At 41.6% G+C, this 19,400-nt stretch overlaps 1 protein-coding gene across 3 annotated transcripts in view; it reads left to right on the plus strand.

The window, feature by feature from the left end:
- The window catches only part of SPTBN5 (spectrin beta, non-erythrocytic 5), a 147,606-nt gene that overhangs the window by 63,329 nt on the left and 64,877 nt on the right, over positions 1-19,400 (plus strand). For all 3 annotated transcript variants that reach the window (XM_077322780.1, XM_077322781.1, XM_077322782.1), the window contains 5 exons: positions 6,130-6,234; positions 7,634-7,819; positions 11,730-11,885; positions 15,314-15,505; positions 16,181-16,273. In XM_077322780.1, coding sequence (XP_077178895.1) covers positions 6,130-6,234; positions 7,634-7,819; positions 11,730-11,885; positions 15,314-15,505; positions 16,181-16,273 — 732 coding nt within the window. The remainder of the gene's footprint in view (positions 1-6,129; positions 6,235-7,633; positions 7,820-11,729; positions 11,886-15,313; positions 15,506-16,180; positions 16,274-19,400) is intronic.

The raw sequence follows: 19,400 nt of genomic DNA on the forward strand, positions 1-19,400 counted from the left end.
TGTTATGGCACGATATGCGGGGGGGGGGGGGGGGGTATGCATTCTCAAAATTATGCTGATGCATAACATCACTCTGTGTAAAGTATTTTTAGAATATTTGGACTTCAGGATAAGCTAACATTTCAGTAGGAGAGGAAATTTTAAAGCCTGGCATCCTGTGCTAATTTTTTAATTTATATGAGCGATGCAGTCACATTGGTTATGGATGGGGGGAGTCCTCAGACATTTCATAAATCAGTTGAAATGTTTAAAATCCTTTAGGGAAAAAAACCCCAAAGTGCTATGAACAGTTCTATTTCCTCTTAGTTCTTCACGTATAGTGGGGTAGGGGTTAAAGAGTAGCGGCCTCTTGATTCCCCCACTCCTCCACGTGCAGCCAGTGGGTGATCTTGGGCCAGTCACAGGTCTCCTAGGGCTATTCTCACAGAGCAAGGGTATCTGTTGTGGGGAGAGGAAGGGAAAGGTGTTTGTTAGCCACTCTAGAACTCCTTCGGTTATTCAAAAGCAGGGTATAAAAACCTGCTCTTCTCTCTCTTTCTCTCTCTCTCTCTCTCTCTCTCTCTCTCTCTCCTACTATCAGTACACAAGTTTACATTAGTCCTCAAAATCCACCTTGTCTGTGAAGCCTTTGGCACACATCCTTTAGTCAAAGAGGAGGTAACACCAGATCATTTTCCTTGGCATACTGGGTTAGTTCACTGACCAAGGGACTGTGTCGAACCCCTAAGGTACTGGTACTGCCGCTAGGATCCAGCTTGTTTCCCTTATGCCTGGCTCCATATACCCCTTGTCTCTCCCCATCACCTTTTTGCCATCTCACCAACATCCTCACAGTACATACTACATTTTTTTGTACTGAAGCGAAACCTGATCACACATAACTGAAATGATTGACTATTCTACCTTTGTTTACTTCTAACCACCTCCCCTCTCTCTTTCTATTATGTTCCTTTTATCAGATTTTAGAGTGTAAGCTCCACAGGGCAAGGTCCTCTTTTCTTGTACTTTGTAAACAGTGCATACACAGTGCAAAAACAAATAAAATATTTTATGTACTTGATTGAAGCAAATTGCTTTGGGGGGTGGGGTGGGAAGAGTCGACACCCCTTAAAAAAACTTTTTAGGGCGCACGGGTCAAGAATAAAATTGTGTGTTCTGTAATTACCTTTTGGATCAGCTTCTTGTGTATAGATATGCAGAATCCAGTGTGAAAGGTCTAGCATGGAAATTCTGGCACAGACACACATTCCCAGAAAGGAGGGGGGAGGGCAGAGCCAGCTGAGCTAAAAGTATGTGCCTTAAGCAGGACATCAGAGGCAATGTGGAAGAAAGCTACATAAGGGCTAGCCTCTGCTCTGCTCTTTATGCAATAGGTTTCAGTGAAAATGCTTCAGAAATAAATATTTAGTTGATAATAAACATGATTTAGTGACTTGGTTCTGACCTGGAATTTCTGTGGACACAAGGCAGGTATGTGTGTGTGTGTGATTTTTACCGTGTTCCCCTCTCCCATTTCATTCTGAGTACTTAAGATTGCTTAGGAATAAACCGAGTAAATAAATATGAGATCTGCAAAAGAGGAAAATCAATGAAAATCTGCCCTGCACCTATCAGAGTCCTAGGTAGGATCCAAATCAATTTTTTTTTGTAATGTTGAGTTTCTTTGTTGGCATCTGAAATGTACCATTGAAACACTGCAGATGTATACTTACACTACTCGTGTATTAGTTTGTCTGCTTGATAAAGTGGTGATCTTGTCTGTAAACACCTATACTATAATGGCTGGTGTTCTGAGTCAGTATGCACCAACAATCACATCACTGCCAAACTTGGATAGTCATAATGCAAAGATAATCTTTCTTTCTCTCTCGCTCTCTCTTGAGAAACTGCAATGTGTAAAGCAGCTGTTGACCACAAACTGGGTGTGTATGCGAGTATGTTAATAATATATGTGTATAAACTGAAAGTCTGCGAGAAACCTCAAGTATCATATTGTTCCCCTTTGGGGAATGCTTATGAAGCAACTGTGTCTCTTCTTCCCCTGAAATATGGTGGGAAGGTTTGCTTTGCCTTCCTCCCTGCAGAGAATTTCACCACCTAACACAAGAATTACCCCGAGAAAGTGCATGGAACCACAGAATGGAGAATGAACAAGGAGATAATTTCAATGGACAACACCAATTGCAACAATTAAGGGTGCCAGCCAACCCCCCCCCCCCCAGAGGAGCTGCCCTCTACAGCCATTTCTCACTACCACCAGTGGGAGAAAAACCTAACCTGGCAGTTGCATGACTGTGATGTCAATTCCAGAACTGGCATGCCATTGTCCAGTGCCCCCCCAGCCCCCCCACCTACCACTTGTTACCAGGCTGGACTTGGCAGCCCTAGGAAACCTGTGGAACTAGTGACCTATCAAGCCAAATGCAGTCTGTTAGCCATACATGGTAGCTGCCAGGAAATCAGGAAGTTTATGCTCCTTTATGCCGTGACTGCAAAAAGCTTCCAGGGCAGAATCCATCCTCGATGGGCAGTTTGGTGGGTTACAAACTGTCCTGGCTTTTATTACTGCTAACATAAAAATTTGTTATGTGCGAAGTCATGTCCGACCCATTGCGACCCCATGGACAATGATCCTCCAGGCCTTCCTGTCCTCTACCATTCCCCGGAGTCCATTTAAGTTTGCGCTGACTGCTTCATAAAAATAGCAATGATCTAATCCTTTTTTCCTTTGTTATAACTGCATTCAATTATGGATAGTTTGAACCATGAACTGCTGAGGTTTTACCTCTTCCTCAGCAACATTTAAAATTCCATAAAAGTCTAATGTTGGCAGCAGTATAGATCTGCAGTGTTTCTACTCGATATGCCAATCTTGTAAAACTGGAGTTTAAGTAGAAGTAATTAAAGGGCAGGCTTCAAAATACAGAGGTGGTATTCTTGGAGCTAAATTTGTTTTGAAAGAAGACAATCAGAGGTCTGACACCAGAGTTGCAATTTTGCTTGGGTTTTCAGAGTTAAATATTTACAAACAAGGCATTCACATCAAATGTACTTAGCATAGCATGTTTCTATAAAATACATGCCAGACTGATGATCCAGTCCTTTTCCAGCCATGATTTCTGGGTATTTAGACTGAATACCCACATTTAAAAAATACTCTTGAGCACATTTAATGCACACATACACTATGTATGTATATTCTTATATACATTGGCATCATGACCAAAGACAAAAATCTCTCTGATGAAGCTGCTGGCGAAGGTGAGCAGCTGTCTGTAGTGAAGCATTATCTATTGTAGCCTCACATGGAGAAATAGCCTACTTGATGAGAACAGGAAGTGTCATCATCATTCTTTAAAATGTGCAAAACTGAACTTTTCAGGAAAACAAGTCTATGAAGGGAACATTTTCATAGTTTAAAAATATTTGTTGAAACTGTATTTTTTTTCTTGGCTTTTCATTTTTGTAACCTTTCTTTTATCTCTGTATGATAGATGGCTCATAGTTGAAGTAAATAAATAAGTGATCCAAAGAGAGTTGAGATACTTCACAGACTAACTGGTCTTTAAAGACATGAGCATTTAATCTCACAGATGAGGATGACTCTCAAGGTTCTTCTGGGCCAACCACGCATCATCTTAAACTCAGTTTTTGACAAATGACATTAAATTTGTTGACAAGTTCTCATCTAGTTGCTTCTCGTTCCAACCATTTTAGACATTCTCTAGCCCTTGCATATTTATTTCTGCTTAAAAGGTTAAAATAGTCAATAGATGTGATGGAATGAAAGTCACTTGGTTTCATTGTCCTTTTTAAAACAATATTTGTAAGGTCAGTTAACTGTGTGCCTTATGTCTTTACATCTGGGACTGGAACTAGTGCTACAAATATTTTTCCAATAGTTCCCCTCCACCTATCCTATACCACAAGGATCCCCAATCTGTCGCCCATGGATGTTTCCCCAGTAATCTGCCACATGATTCAGGAAAGTAGGCAGGGTGAATCTGCATTAATGCAAATAAAGGGACTTTTCACCTGAAGTCTCTTCATGGCTCACAGGAAAAGGAGCCAGGCATCTCTCTCCCCACCCCTGCAGTCCATTGGGGTCAGCAAAAGCAAGTTAAGTGTTTGTCCAATTCATTCCTTCTCCACCTTTGAGAAGAAGCTTGACTTCCCTCATACATGACAGCTGAAAACAGAGAAAGTTGACAAGGACAGTACTTTCTCACCCCACCCCTTGAGCCATTTGATTATGTTTCCCTGTTCATTGTCCCTGGTCATTGTTATCTTCTTGGTGTGTGGTTCCTGTGTGTGAACACAAATGAAGCTACCTTATACTGAATCAGAACATTGTTCCATCAAGGTCAGTATTGTCTTCTCAGACTTGCAGTAACTCTCCACTCAGTCAGAGGTCTTTGACATCACTTATCTCATCCTTTTATCTGAAGTTGCCATGGTTAGAACATGGGACATTCTACACGTTAGGCAGATGTTCTACCACTGAGCTACAGCCCCTCCACAAGTGTGTTTTATCTTAATTTTCAATCCTTGGTTGTATTCTCTCTGTTTGTGTCAATGCATTATCCTCCTTTGGTTTTCGGTGTGTGTTACTTACTCCTTTCAGTCATCTTATGTTTGCATGTTATTCCACCATCACCCTTTGCTTGAGTTTCTGTGTGTGAGTGTGTACACATGTGAACACGTGTGTGTATGCATAGCTCTACTTTCCATGGCAGCCATTTTGTAATGGCACCTGTCCCTTAGTTTTAAAATTCCAGATGTATCTGCAGGCTTGAAAATGTTGTGGACCTCTGCTGTAGCATGTACCAGGTAAAATTTTATATCTTCATACCCCTCTCCCTATACTAGTGTTCTGTTGAGTACTCGAAAGCCAGAGTGGTATAGTGGTTAAGACTGGCAGCCTCTAATCTGGAGAACTCCTCCACAGGCAGCCTGCTGGGTGACCTTGGTTCAGTCACACTTTTCTCAGAGATCTCTATCAGTCTCACCTAACTCATAGGGTGTCTGTTGTGGGGGAAAGAAAGGAAGTGACCAGCTTTGAGACTCCTTTGGGTAGTAAAAAGTGTGGTATAGAAACCCAGCTCTTCTTCTCTTGTACTTTTAGATGTCATGACCATGTACAACAACTCTAGTCCGATGGTATGCAAACCCTTGTTTGTTTTGCTTCATGCTTCTCTTCCACAGCTTACCTGCCAGCTGCGAGTACATGCCCCTCATGTGCCATCTCTGTAGTCAGTCAGTTACAAAAGATGATGCTACTCAATGGACTATGGTTTGTACATTCCAATGTCACGACAGAGTCCAGACTTCTAATCCGGCGAGCTGGGTTTGATTCCCTGCTCCGTCACATGCAGCTAGCTGGGTGACCTTGGTCTCGTCACAGCCCTGATAGGGCTGTTCTGACCAAGCAGTAATATCAAGACTCTTTCAGCCTCATCTACCTCACAGGGTGTCTGTTGTGGGATGAGGAGAGGGAAGGCGATTGTAAGCCACTTTGAGACTCCTTTGGGTAGAGTAAAGTGGCATATAAGAACCAACTCTTCTTAGTATAAATTATAGTGAACAACCTGGCCACAAATCCTAGTTTCAATCTGTTTGCTGCTATCCAACAAGCCCAGTCCCATGTCGTGTCACCAGCATCACAATTTACTAGAGTTAGATAAATCTGCCTCTTGTCCCACCATGCTGATCTCGCTCTATTCCGCTGCCCCAGGCAGATGAACGCTCTGTCTCAATCTACCCTGCAAGGCTGTTGTGTGGATAGCAACCCCCCCCCCCAGCCAAGATGCTTGCCCAGCCGCATCCCCTGTGAAAGGGTTGTTCAACCCCCAAAGGGGTCCTGACCCCCAGGTTGAGAACTACTGCTTTAGAGAATGTATCTCCATGGGGTGCTGGAATCTTTTGAAGATTTGATCTCCGCCATCTCAAGACAATAAAAATGACAACTCTCAAAGCATCTGTAATAATCTTTTATTTTAAGATGAGCAATTTCTGCTGAGATTTATAAAAGTATTCATTCTGCTTCAGAATGGCCTGTGAGCCATAATAAAAACTGTGCAACTGACTGAAATACCTATCCTGATGCAAGGTGATTCCAATTTGTCATAGACGTATCTGAAAAGCAGTGACTTCAGGAATACAGAGGATGAGCTGGAACAGCAGATAAAGAAGCATGAGGCTTTTGAAAAACTTCTGGTCTCCCAGGATGAAAAGGTAAAATTCCATACAATCCTATATCAAATAGTTTTATGTTATGAGGAAATACTTAGTCTTGTTCCTAAAAACTGCTGTTTGGCCAGACTAACTGGAAAATACCAAGGGAAACAAGTGAAACAGAAAGCCTAGGATGATCTTTGGAAAATACAGTGTGCAGATGTGTCTTGGCAGCACAATTCTGAAACATTCAAGGCCTGAGTCTCAAAATCATTTTTCTAGTGACTGTGAGAGGGCACTCCCCAGGGGAAATGCCCTCCCCAAGAGTTGTGATAATTCTGATAATTCCTTGAAGGAACATCAAACCTTAACACCAGATTTCACTTAAGGCAATATTTGAACCAAATTTGGAAGTTCTTCCATAGACAAAATAACTGATAAATCTTTGACTGAAATCAGCAGAACAGATAATTTTTTTAAATGTAGTGTTTTGCATGTGTCACAGTACACCAGTATACCAATAATACCATAACATAATAATTTGAACACGAATTAAATAAACTGTTTAATCCTTCCATTCTGCTCTCTTTATCACCTGCTACCCTTCTCCCCAAAATATCCTGAATGTAATTTTTTTTAAAAACTGGGTTATCATATTACAACACTGTTGTGCAAGATTGTTGGGTTGTTTTTTTTAGAAACAGTATTGTAACCTGATCACCCCTTTTTGTAAAGAAAAAGGCAGATTTTTTGGAAGGGAGGGAGGGAGTGGAGAGGGAGGATGGAGACAAGGAAAGGGGCTGTGCCCAAGCAACTCAAAATGATGGATGCAGGGGAAAACCTGAATTCACACATTTCCCTATTGGGCAGCCCTGAATTAAAGGTAAAGGTAAAGGTATCCCCTGTGCAAGCACCGAGTCATGTCTGACCCTTGGGGTGACGCCCTCCAGCATTTTCATGGCAGACTCAATACGGGGTGGTTTGCCTGTGCCTTCCCCAGTCATTACCGTTTACCCCCCAGCAAGCTGGGTACTCATTTTACCGACCTCGGAAGGATGGAAGGCCGAGTCATCCTTGAGCCGGCTGCTGGGATTGAACTCCCAACCTCATGGGCAAAGCTTTCAGACGGCTGCCTTACCACTCTGCACCACAAGAGGCTCAGCCCTGAATTAGATTCTGCCTTAACTGATGGGTTTTAGTACGGAAACAGATGGAAAAGTTGGCTCTTTAAAAATGCAAATCCAAACTATATTGCTAGTGTGGAAATGGTCCCAGCCTCAAATTCCCCAAGTTTCTGACCCCCTCAAATTATATCATATTGTTGAACCCAAAGTTGCTGATTTAAAGTTTATCTTACATTGACATATTCTTCCAGGAGGTGCAGAATACAAGCACTGTATTGGTTATCTACATATATCAAAGGGACACAACCATGATTTTAGATTTGTTTGCTTTTTAGGAATTGTCTCTTCAGGAGCAGGCAAATAGACTACAACAGAACAGTGAGCTGGAAGGAGCATCAGTCCAGCACAAGCTCAATAGCATAATAGAAAGGAGAAGATACCTCAAAGAGCTCTCCCAAAACAGGCGAGAAAAACTGCAGACAGCCCTTCTAGCAGTTGTGTTCTATCAGGATCTAGCTGAGGTGAGGACAAATTCTACCAAACTAGACTAGAGTTTGGAAAATGAAGTTTCAATCTGTTTGGAGTTAGCTTGACATTAATTTTGATTGGCAAAAACAGTCTTTTCTCACAGGAGGACCTGAATCTGCAAACTCTGCCAATGAATAGAAAAAGATCCTGTTTCATTGGTGGAAAGGGAGGCTTATGGGGTAAATCTTTCAGTGTCATCATAGTGATAAAGGAACTGCTGTTGCTGGCATTCTTGTTGGGCAATCTATAACAATTGGCAGCCACTGGCAGTCTTCAAGCAAAGGTTGGATACACACTTTTCTTGGATGCTTTAGGATGCTTAGGGTTGATCTGCGTTGAGCAGGGGGTTGGACTCGATGGCCTGTATGGCCCCTTCCAACTCTATGATTCTATGAATTGAACTGTGTTTGTGTGTGCCATGTTCCAAAGAGGGATGTGAAATGAGATATTGCTGACTTTGTAAAATACTACTCTATATTTCCTGGATAGGGTCAGATCAGTATTACCTGGTTTTTTTAATCCGCCCACCAGGATTTTAATATTTCCACTCCCAATAATAAATTAGACATTGTGTTAGAAAAGTATCAAGAACAGGGAGGGTATAGCCTATCCTCCACCTAGGGCATAGTGCACCTGCCCTTTAAACTTTAAAAGGACATGATTGTCTATGTATGTAAGACTTGGACTTTGAAGTCTGAAGACCAGGTCTACTGCCCATGGAAACTAATGGGCCTTTCATGTTTAAAGGACTGATATACCAAAGAGTAGCTTGGGGAAGCTAAAACTGGGAAGATGCTAAGTCTAAAGTCTATTACTTTTAGAGATTCCAGCTGGTCTGCAGTATATTGACCATAGAAAATAATGGCCCTTTAAACCAGTCATGAGCTGGGGTACCCACCCTCCCTCTCTCTGTCCTTTCTGCCTCTATGGAAAGAAGTACTTGAAAAAATATTTTTATTTCTTTGAGAGAGGGCATGATTAGAAGTGTTGTTCTGATATTTACTAGAAGAGAAAATGTCCCCAACACAATTTTCCAGAATGATAGCACAAATATCTGTCAATGATAGCACAAATATCTGTCAATATTTAATGAAAAAAGATAATCATGTTCTTACTAAATCTCTGATATGGAATTAAATAGTAATTTTTGAAGCACACTCCTCTCATGACAACATTCAAGCTCCAAACTAAACACCATGACTACCATACAAACACCCTTGCCTGTAGTTTTATAGGTTGTTCCCAGATGATTTCAAGCAACTATTTAATATACTTCAACCATGGCCATGCAAAGAATGTAGTTCCCTTTAGGCATTACAGAAACATTGTGAAAACTTTTTGTGTGTGAGTTCATCACAAGACAGTCCTTTAATAATTAAAAGATTACAACTGTGTGGTTGGGATGAATCATGCCGATCCAAGCCGCAAAATTGCCGTCTGACAGGAATGGGTCTGGACTTACATGTTGGGCTCTACTTTGAAACTAATCAGGAAATGAACCCATTAAAATATGGCTATCATCATGCTCCTGTTACATCTAAATTGTATGAGTTCAAAGAGGAATCATATGCCTTTCAAGCAGGACAGAATTGCTTGGCTCTTACACATCTAACCATTTTAAAAGATGACAAGCCATTGCAGTTTGGAAACCATGTGTGTGGTTCTTTCTTACTCTTTCCTTTGGAACTTAGATGCAAAAAACAAGGAAGAGGGTTCCATTTATGAAACCAAACTTTGACATTCGTCATATCAGCATAACCCAGGTTTCAGTCACTGAATGCATAGACAGAATGCCCTGGGGATTCACACTGCCAGACTTACAGAGTTCAGCATATTAGTCGCATGATACCCTCTACTAAATTAAGATGTGTCGGTATCATTAACAAGAGTATGAGACACCGCAGCATTTGTAATGTAAAAAACAGACACCACGTTGTGGCTCTGCTAAGGCTCAGACATTTTTGATTCCCCATCAGGTTTAGTGAAATCCTGTAGATTTAATTTAGTAAATAATGTATTTATTTTAAGCAAAATAATTATGTAATGATGTAGGTCCCTTTAATACAAATAGCAGCAATGTCCGTTGCATTATTCAAGTTTTCCTCACAAAAATCTTCTGAGAAGACAGTCTTTAATAATGCGTAACATTAATAACAATTACTCTAAAACCCTCCCTGGCCCATCCAAAAGCAGCTCAAGAGATTCCAGTAGTAGGAAGGCGGGCCAAATGCACTTCCAAGACCACTTTTATCAGTCTTGAGGAATTTTAATCAAGATATAGCTTGGAAAATGCTCAGGTCTCTGTGTGTATTCCTCATGCACACTCTAAAGGACAAAGGTTCACTGCTAATCTTCCCTTGAGGAGATTTTCTAAGAAGATTGTTTTTCCAGCCCTTCCCCACTTCAAACCATTTAATCCAATACCTGTAAAGCCAATACTGCTTCATTTAACTATACTCTTAAGAAAACATAAATCTAGGGTTGCCCGTTTATGGAACATTCCTGGAGATTTAAGGGTAGAGTTTGGGGAGGAGATGAGCCCTGTACAGATATGACACAACAGAGATCACCCTCTGGCACTGCTGCTTCTTCCAAAGGTGCTGATCTCTGTAGACTGGAAATCAGTGTAATCCTGGAAGAACTCCAGGCCCCACCTGGGAGTTGGTAAACCTGAATGTCACATAGATCAGAACTTCCCTTAATGCCAGGTCCTTACTTGTCCTATAATCTTGGCTACAGAAATCTGCTGAGCTATATAGAGTAAGTGGCGGCCGTGGTTGCCACGGCGCGGGGGGAGGGGCAAGAGGATGCAAAGGCATCTGTCCACTGAGGTCGGGATGCGCTGGCTGGCACGTTCTGATTGCGTGGCAAGGGGTGGGCCCAGTGCGCTGTATTTAAGCACCACGAGGCCGGAGCTTGCCCCTTTGCCTCACAGAGAGCCGGAGGACAGTCACCCACCCTCCCGCCCTGTTTCGGTTTGTAGTTCTTCATCACAACTGTGGAATTTGGGCATGAGGTGGAGTAGTTTGGCCAGGGACCAGTTTGTGTACTGGGACCCTGGGGTTGGGGGGTCTCAATAAGAGACCGGCTAATACCTTGCCCAGCTGGGAAGGTCAGGGGCTCGGAGCCAGGAGGTAGGGATGGTTGTATGCGGTGGACGCCCAACAACCATTAACCGGCCTCCTCCCAGGGGAGGGCATGCAAGGGGCAAGGGAGCCTTCCTCCTGGCTGGGAGGAAGGAGGACCCAGGGCGCCCGTTGAGCCTAGGTCAGCAGCCAAACGGCTGCACGGGATTACTCCTCACCTTGTACCAGGCCAACCCTAGGTCATGGGTTAGTTAATAAAGTTGTGGCCTTGTTGATGCCAAAGAAATGTGTTGCGTCTTCATTGGCCGCTTACCGCACTGCCAGGCAATCATGAGGCATGCATATCCACAAGTGACAGAGCTCAAATGTGGTATACTGGAAACTATGGCCTATTGGTTACCTATGTCATTGTCAGATATTATCACAGTTAATAGATGATGCGACAGTTTCTCGTAATACTTATAACTCTGCCAATGGCATTTCATACAATACTCCTAACACCACTTATGAATAGCAGTCCGTTCTATGCTCCATTGGGTTGGTGTCAAAAATGTTTTGGAGCTAAGTGAAGACAGCTGAATGTAGCTTGCTGGTAGTCACTATACAGTACGTATATTTTCTAATACTGTAGAATTCTCGTAGTCTTCACTTGACTCTGGCATAGTCAATACTAGCTGTTGCTGTATGTAGAAAGCCTTCATTTTTATTCATGCCTCCATCATTTATAGGAAATAGTTGATAGGAAAATAGTATTTGGGGAGTGTTTGTCTGAGAGCAGGGTAATGTGGATAATGCGGTGTTGATTCTTTGCTGGCAGGCCAAAGGCTGGATTGAGGAGCGTATACAAAAGCTGGAGGACTCTCCTTTTCAAAATCTCAGCAGCCTGAATGAGAAAATGAAACTTCTGCAGAAGCATCAAGCCTTTGAGACTGAGATTCTAGCCCACATGGATCTAATAGCAGCTGTTAACATGGTAACCTGGAGTGTCAGATATCTTAAATTTCTGCCTTTCTGCAGGCATTCAGTGAAAGGATAGTTTTCACTTTAATTCCCTTCTGCCTTTCTGCCCAGTGCATAGGTTTTGCAAGTGTCTCTGGGAAACCAATGATTTGTGTCTATGCATTAAAAATCCTACAAGTGAGAACTCTTGGGGGAGATGATCTCATTTCCCTCACTCCCCCTCATCTTACCTCTTTGCCTCTTCCTAACAGTTCCTGCAGCCGCTCTCCTTTCTTACTTTCCAACACACCTCCCTAACTTCCTAACCATCTTCTGTTTCTCCTCCTGGCAGCCTCTGCCCATGCTCACACACTCCCTGTCTACTTTTCTTGTTCCCCTAATTCATCTCCTCTCACCCTCCAGCTTTCCCTTCCCTTTTACTAATGTCAGTCTCTCTCCCATCTCCATGCTGACTCTAACCGAGGTGCTCTCCAGCTGACGTTCCTGAAGATTCCAAGCCCAAAATGGCTGCTGAGTTCTGTCTGCAGTCTCATGAGATCTTTTTGAACCACAGCCAGCATTGTCTCTATGATATTAGGGTTTTAACCCACCCATGTATTTTCTTTACATATCATTTTTGTAAGTTTGGGGAAGGGGGGAAGGGAATAAAAGAGTAGGTGCTTAAAAAGGGGTATACAAATACAACTTTCCCCCGTTTAATTTTCAGAAGATTCAAGGGTTTTGCTTTTTGCCCTTTTTTGCTGTTAGAGTTTTTGATTTGTTGTTGTTCAATGCCATTTTACACAACTTATGCTACTGATGCAAAAATGATGTCAAAAATGCATATATACAACAGAAAACATTAAGATTCACGGGATTGATGGGATGAAAATAGGGATGAAATAAAAATGAACCAGTGATGTGTTGTTATTGTTTTAGTTGAAACTGTAGGGCTATAGAATCAGTAGCATCCTTGGTACCTGAAGGAGATTGGATAGATGTGATATATCCCTTCATGTTTATTAATTTCATTTAATCCTGCCCCTTCCGTGGTGCTGTTAACAACATAGATATAAAACACAAACCAAAATACAAATATTCTATTAAAAGCATTTACCCGCTGGCACTCTGGCATGATGATCAGAGATAGAGAGGAACAGCACAGGAACACACAGAAACAATATGTAACAGAAAAGAACCAACAATCTGGGTGAGGCCAGGATCTGTTTATGCAATAAAGCATAAGTAATAAAAGAAGTCTTGTTTATTTCCTGTTTAAATCTTGATCTCTTAATATGTAATGAACATAATCCCAAAGTAATTAGTCAGAGAAAAATGTTTTCAATAATCAGTGCTGTACAAATATATCCACCAAGCAATGCTGGACAGGGTTCCGATACCCCCTCATTTCACCAGAGGTTTTTCAACAGCAAAACTAGAAAATATTAAACAACAGTGCTGGGCACAGGTTACAAATTAGGCTTCTGTGCTCTGGCTGCTTTGGTGGCCATTCAAGCCTATTATAAATCCCAATTCCCAAAAGGGGCAGAAGAGGCAAACACACTATAATAAAACACAATATAAAGAATTCCCAGGTGCGAAACGGAACCAGGCTCAATTGGCTGACTGATTCTGCACAGATGCATAAAACATGTGCCACCTTCTGCTTGCAACTATGCGATAGAAAATTGCATGGCTACATGCTTCCTGATGGGAGACCCTTCCCAGGTTATCCCGCTGCCTCGAGGTAGCTTTTTCCTTCCCGACAAGCCTAAAGCATGGACAACCTGCACTTCTCCCCTCGCTCCTCGGGTTGTCAATCAATGTAAGCTACCAATCCCTTGGGGACTCAAAACGTCTGTCCTCCCCCCTCCCGAGTCCACGTTGCTATGGGGAAACACCATAACAATAAAACATTTTTTTAAAAAAAACTTGCACTTCCATGTTGCTTCGGGATGACACCACAACAATAAATCCTTTCCTTAGATCTCTTTTCAGGATTCCTTGTATAATGGTCTGTGTTTACGTTCAGGTAGATTTCTGATAGACTGGCCATGATAACTGGGCCCTGATGATTGTGTGTTCATGATAAAGATTTAAAACAAAGAGCACAGATGCCAAGCTAATGCGGATATGGCTGCTTCATCAGACACCTCCCCCCTTTCCCCATCCATACCCCACTGCCAGAAAACACAAACAGGGATTTGTTTTAGCTGCCCAATCCCAATATTACCATGCACGCTGAAGAGAAAATGTTATTTGAATTGAAGGCACATCGCTTTGTGGTCCCGTTGCAATGTGGACCATGCCATTAAAAAAAAAATCAAGCAGGAAATGGAGAAGGGAAGGCAGGTGCAAGGGCAGGCAGAATGCTACTCAGACTGTCACATGTTTCTTCCTCCAGACAGATTTGTCCCTGTTTGCTCCCTGATTTGCAGCACAACAAGAAGAGGGAAATTGGGATTTTGTGATTTCCCTCATCGCAGAGCAAACTGAATGAAAACTTGCACCACCCACTGGAGAGCTCCGGGTTGCTGTTTTAGTAGAAGCAGCACTAAAACCCACGAGCAATGAGAGGCTGTCCAGGGGCAAATTCCTCATGTGGAATCGGTCACTGTATTTTAATTCTTTCTTGCTCTAATTAAAAAATGAAATGGAAAATAATAGTATATTTGCATTCCTAATATCTATTGAGTTTTCATGTATATTAAGGTGATACTTAGAAGGCAACCAACAGTGCACTTGTTCTCTGAATTGTTAATACAATCCCAGAGAGAGAGAAACTATATAGTGATTGAGCTTGGCTTCTGGTCATCATATGATTATTGCTATAATTATCATGAAGCAGATTCACTCATATTACATGTAGTTACAATGATTGTATGCACTAAAACCCAATCACCAAAGAAGGCTCTCATTTCCCCAGATTAACTGCATCCATGTAGGTCAGTAAGATTACCTCAGTGGAAGGCCTGGAGGAGTAATTTCATCATACAGACCCTGTGGAACCAGGACAAATCCCATAGAGCACGAGTCTCTTCAGACAGAACATTCCACCGGGTTGGGACCACAACTGAAAAAGCCCTTGTTCTCGTTGGGGTTAAATGAGCTACTCGGGGGTCAGGCACCACCAGAAGTCCACATGAAGCAGGAGGCAAGCACTGTGGTAGATAGTAATGGGAGAGGCAGTCCAAAAAGCTGTTAGCAACTTTATGATGTGATTAGTTTTAGAAGCATGATAGTTACTCATCTTCTCTTAGAGAGGCTACAAGTTTCCTTTTCAGCTGTTGTCCAGTGTCGTGAATAATGAAAGCAAAAATTACTCTTGTATCCACTGTAGGCTAAATGTTGTAATATCTGAAGCTAGTGAGTTCTCTGGAGTTGGGGCTCAGAAACAGCCCAAAAATATTGCATTAATCGATATCACCCATTTTAATTAATTTCTTTTCTAATTACACAAAGAAAGGAGAAGCCTTAGTGTGCCAGAATCATCCTGAATCGGAAGAGATACGTCGCAAGATTCACTTTCTTCAAGAACAGTGGTGCAAGTTGCAGCAGGTTGTCACTACTCGTGGAAAGCTGCTTGAAGGAAGTAGGGATTTCCTGGAATTTTTACAAAAGGTGGACCAAGTAGAGGCCTGGATCAGAGACAAGGTCAGTGAACATCATTGTTTAGTTGCATCCAACAGAACAGATAACTGGTCTGTGTTTCTCCATGGCTACTTGAAAATACTAATTACATACAGAACATTTACTAAATGGAGCTGCACATTAAAATACATGCATTGCAACACCTGAACAAGAGATGCCTTACCAAGATGATATTACTTCCTGCATCAACATACTATATCACCTTATAATAATTGATCACTGATTCCGCAAGATTAAGAATGAGGCACTGCTAAAATGGAAGACCTTATGAGCTGCCATTTGGGATGCATGAAAGGGTCAGAGAAACAGCTCCTGAACCTTATGTACAAAATGTAGTATATATGGAGTACAGCAAACAAATGCACCAGAAATGTCTGTTTTCAAAAGAAGTATTCTGGCTTTATTGGCACAATGTTCAGTTTAGACAGCAAAAAAGCAATTAGTTCTTGTTTTAGTTCCTTGAAATGATAAGGTGTTGCAAGAAAGGTTGCATTCTGTAACAATAATGCTGTGCAATGAATATGATGTGATATTTTGTTACTCAGATGACCATTTCAGGGTCCAAAACAGAAAAAAAATATCTTCATCGGGATAAAGATACACAGGTTGGGGTTGGGGTGAGGTTGTTTGACACAAGCCTGCTCTAAATGTTAGTTTTCCTAATTTCCCCATCTATAGGAAGTAATGATTAATATTGGTGATATTGGAAATGATTATGAACATTGCCTGCAACTCTTGAAAAGACTGAATGAGTTTCGAGGAGAATCAGGGGTAAGAAATATTTTTTGAGCTTTATTTCACCAACTCAGATAGCTTAACAAATATCTAATTCAGGGTCTCGTACCAAATTTAGGCTCAAATATCCCAGCTATAATTTCATGTTGAGGTTGTATTAGCAACAACTGTGACCTTTTGACATTTGATTGTGTCCTATAATATAACCGTCTGGCATAATAAATATAATGTAATATAATAAATATTACTTTTCAAAGCACCATAAGCATTTAGTAACATAGTAATACTTTGGGAAAAGGCAGCATGACCTGACAGCTGCTTGTTTCATCTTTCTCTTCTGTGACATCCCCTTCCTCTTATGGTGAGTCATCATAGTTGATTCCTCTTATAGTTCAGTTGGCCCTGATAATCTGGGCACCAAGGGGCTTAGTTTAGTTTTTTTTTTTATCTTGTGTGACTGGACACTGTTTTGTGATAGTGACACATTTGCCGCCTCCTTGAGTTTTGTTTGTATTGCAGTCTTAGAGATGTCAAGTACTACAGAAAAAATCACATGAGATGCACTTATTTTAGCAGAAGCAAATAAATTCAGGAAAGGGAAATGTTGATACAATGTGAAGCTGAACATGTCTGTTGGGATATTAGCTTTTTATAGATTCTTGCATATTTTCCTTTTATCATTACCAAATTTTGTCTAGCGTTCTTACCCATAGTGGCAGAACGGTATTTGCAATTACTTTACACACACACACACACAAACCTGAGAGTGGAAGAAAAATTGGGGATTTCTTTCATGGTACTTTTCTTTCTGTCAGAATATGAGAGTGAAAAATGTATGGCAGTTCTAGGCACAATGCCAGCTTTGTTACATTTCATGAACAGGAAACCATGGAGCTAAGCTAGATAAGATCAAAAGATCTTGCTGGCTTCCTCTTCTTTATGCGCTGAGCAGTAAGCTTAATACTTCTTGCAGGCTGAAAAGGCCATGGTAGAGAATTAGAAAAAATAAGGTGCAAACAAAATCTTTAATGTCACAGCATCATACGAGACCTCCAGGGTCATCTAGTCCAATCCCCTGCAGAATGCAGGGAATTCACAACTAAGCTCTTGGGTAAAGATAAACAACACACTTTTGTACAGGTGGGCCCTTCCTCCCAGAAGCTCATGAGCCATGCATTTTGCAGCATTATTTATGTTATCATGTTACATGCATTTAAACAGCACAAGTACAATGCAATGGATAGTCCACAAATTAATAGTCTAGACATCTCAGTTAAATAATATATAATCAATTCTGGCACCCCTCATGCACTCTATATTCTACTTTTTATACCTCTAGCACTCTTGTTCTGCAATAGTCATTCATTTCCATCCACGTTGGCTGCTTGCTAGCCTACTACTTGCTGAAGATATTATTTTTCTGCTCATTTGATACTTGATTAGCTGCTCAGTATGAAATATACTCCTTCCCACATCTCTCAAATCAGAACTTGAGGTAGAAAGGGGGAAATGGTGCCTTAGACCAAGAGTTCCCTGGAAAGCCTCCTGGTAACCAGTGATCACAACTCAGCACCTCCTGAGAACATTTAGAATGTCAACTTCCAGCACAGTACTAGAGCAATAACAAAATAACTTATAATCAAACTCATAGGATCCATCCAGTCCAGCACATGGCAAAGAGATTTAGAGAAATATCCCAGAAATAGATTGTACTAAGTTAAGTTCAAAAAAACACCTTTATATTAAAAAAAGTATATTGTAAAAGGGGGATAGGGAAAAGGTGGTTGGCATCAAAAAGGGAAAGTAAAGGGTAAAACAAAATACATGGGGAAAGCACATAGGAACAACAGTACTAAAATATCCAAACAAAAAGCAATACAGTTGAATAAATTAACTAAATGTGTGCCTATGCTGCAGCCAGTTCTTCAGAGGACATGCAGAGCTCCTTGTGGTAACAAGAAGCCAAAGAAGTCCTTAATCCCTACCCCTCATCCCATGGACCTGGTCTCTATTGGAGAACGAAAACTGACAACAAGTGAAAATCCCAAATGTCCAGATAGTCATGCTAATCTGATCTCCTTTTAAAGAATGAGCAGCTCATTTCTCCAATTCCACTCAAAACTTCATCTGATTTCAGGGGCTATTTTGACCAATCAGAGACATATACAATATAGTCCCACCTCTATCAAATACCTCTTAATGGCTCTAAACTTCCATGACAAACAGTCTGGTTCGAACTGGATTATCTTTTGTCCAAAAGCACGAAGTCTGCAGGATTGCTCAATGTAGAATGGAAGTGAATATCACATTATAATGGAAACTCTATGAGTCCAAGATCCTAGATGCTCTAGGTGTCGCACTTGAGCTTTACCAATTTTTAGGATTTCTCACAGGGATACTCAGGAATGTCATAGGGAACATGTGTGGAAAACAACCACCGTCTAGCACCTACATCATCTTTTATTTTTAGGTTCAGCTCAGAAGTGAATATCTGGATAAGACTTATAAATAGGGTTGTGCAAAAAAGAGAAAAGTTTTTTTTCAGATTCAGGCCAAATCACCCCAAATTGATACAGTAAACTCTGAATCACCTGAACCAGTGGTTCAGTACAGTGAGTCCGATTCAGTGAGTTTCAGGTTTCCCCAATCAATTTGGCTCCATTGTAACCAATGGAACTATTCAAGTCTTTGGGAAATCTATCATGTATATTCAATATTTTGGTGGGGGCAGAGATTGAGGTAGAAGCATCAAATTTGCAGCATAGCTTCTGGAGCCTTTCTTCAAAAGAAACCCCTCCCCCGGTTTCAGAAATATTGGATCAGAGGTCCAATTCTATGAGCACCCAAAGTGGGGCAGCCCATCATTGTTTCCTATGGGTGAGGGAAGGCAAGGCAATACAAGCCCAGCAGAATGTCCCTGGGAATCTCTGCAGTGAAACTGAAGGAGGGTGCCTTTTTGAAAGTCCAGCCCAGCAGCAGGACCGGTGCAAGACTGCCCAGCAGAACCAGTGCCACTGTGGCTGTGCCAACCCAACAGGAGCAATTTCACATCAGAGAACCTCTCAAGAGGAAACTGGGGGGGGGGGATGGGGCATTTCTCAAGGGACAGCAGAACCACTGCAGTCTAGTATGCAGCAGCAGACCTCAGTGCCCCCATGGCAGA

The sequence above is a fragment of the Paroedura picta genome, chromosome 2 (genome assembly GCF_049243985.1).
Source record: "Paroedura picta isolate Pp20150507F chromosome 2, Ppicta_v3.0, whole genome shotgun sequence".
NCBI lineage: Eukaryota > Metazoa > Chordata > Lepidosauria > Squamata > Gekkonidae > Paroedura > Paroedura picta.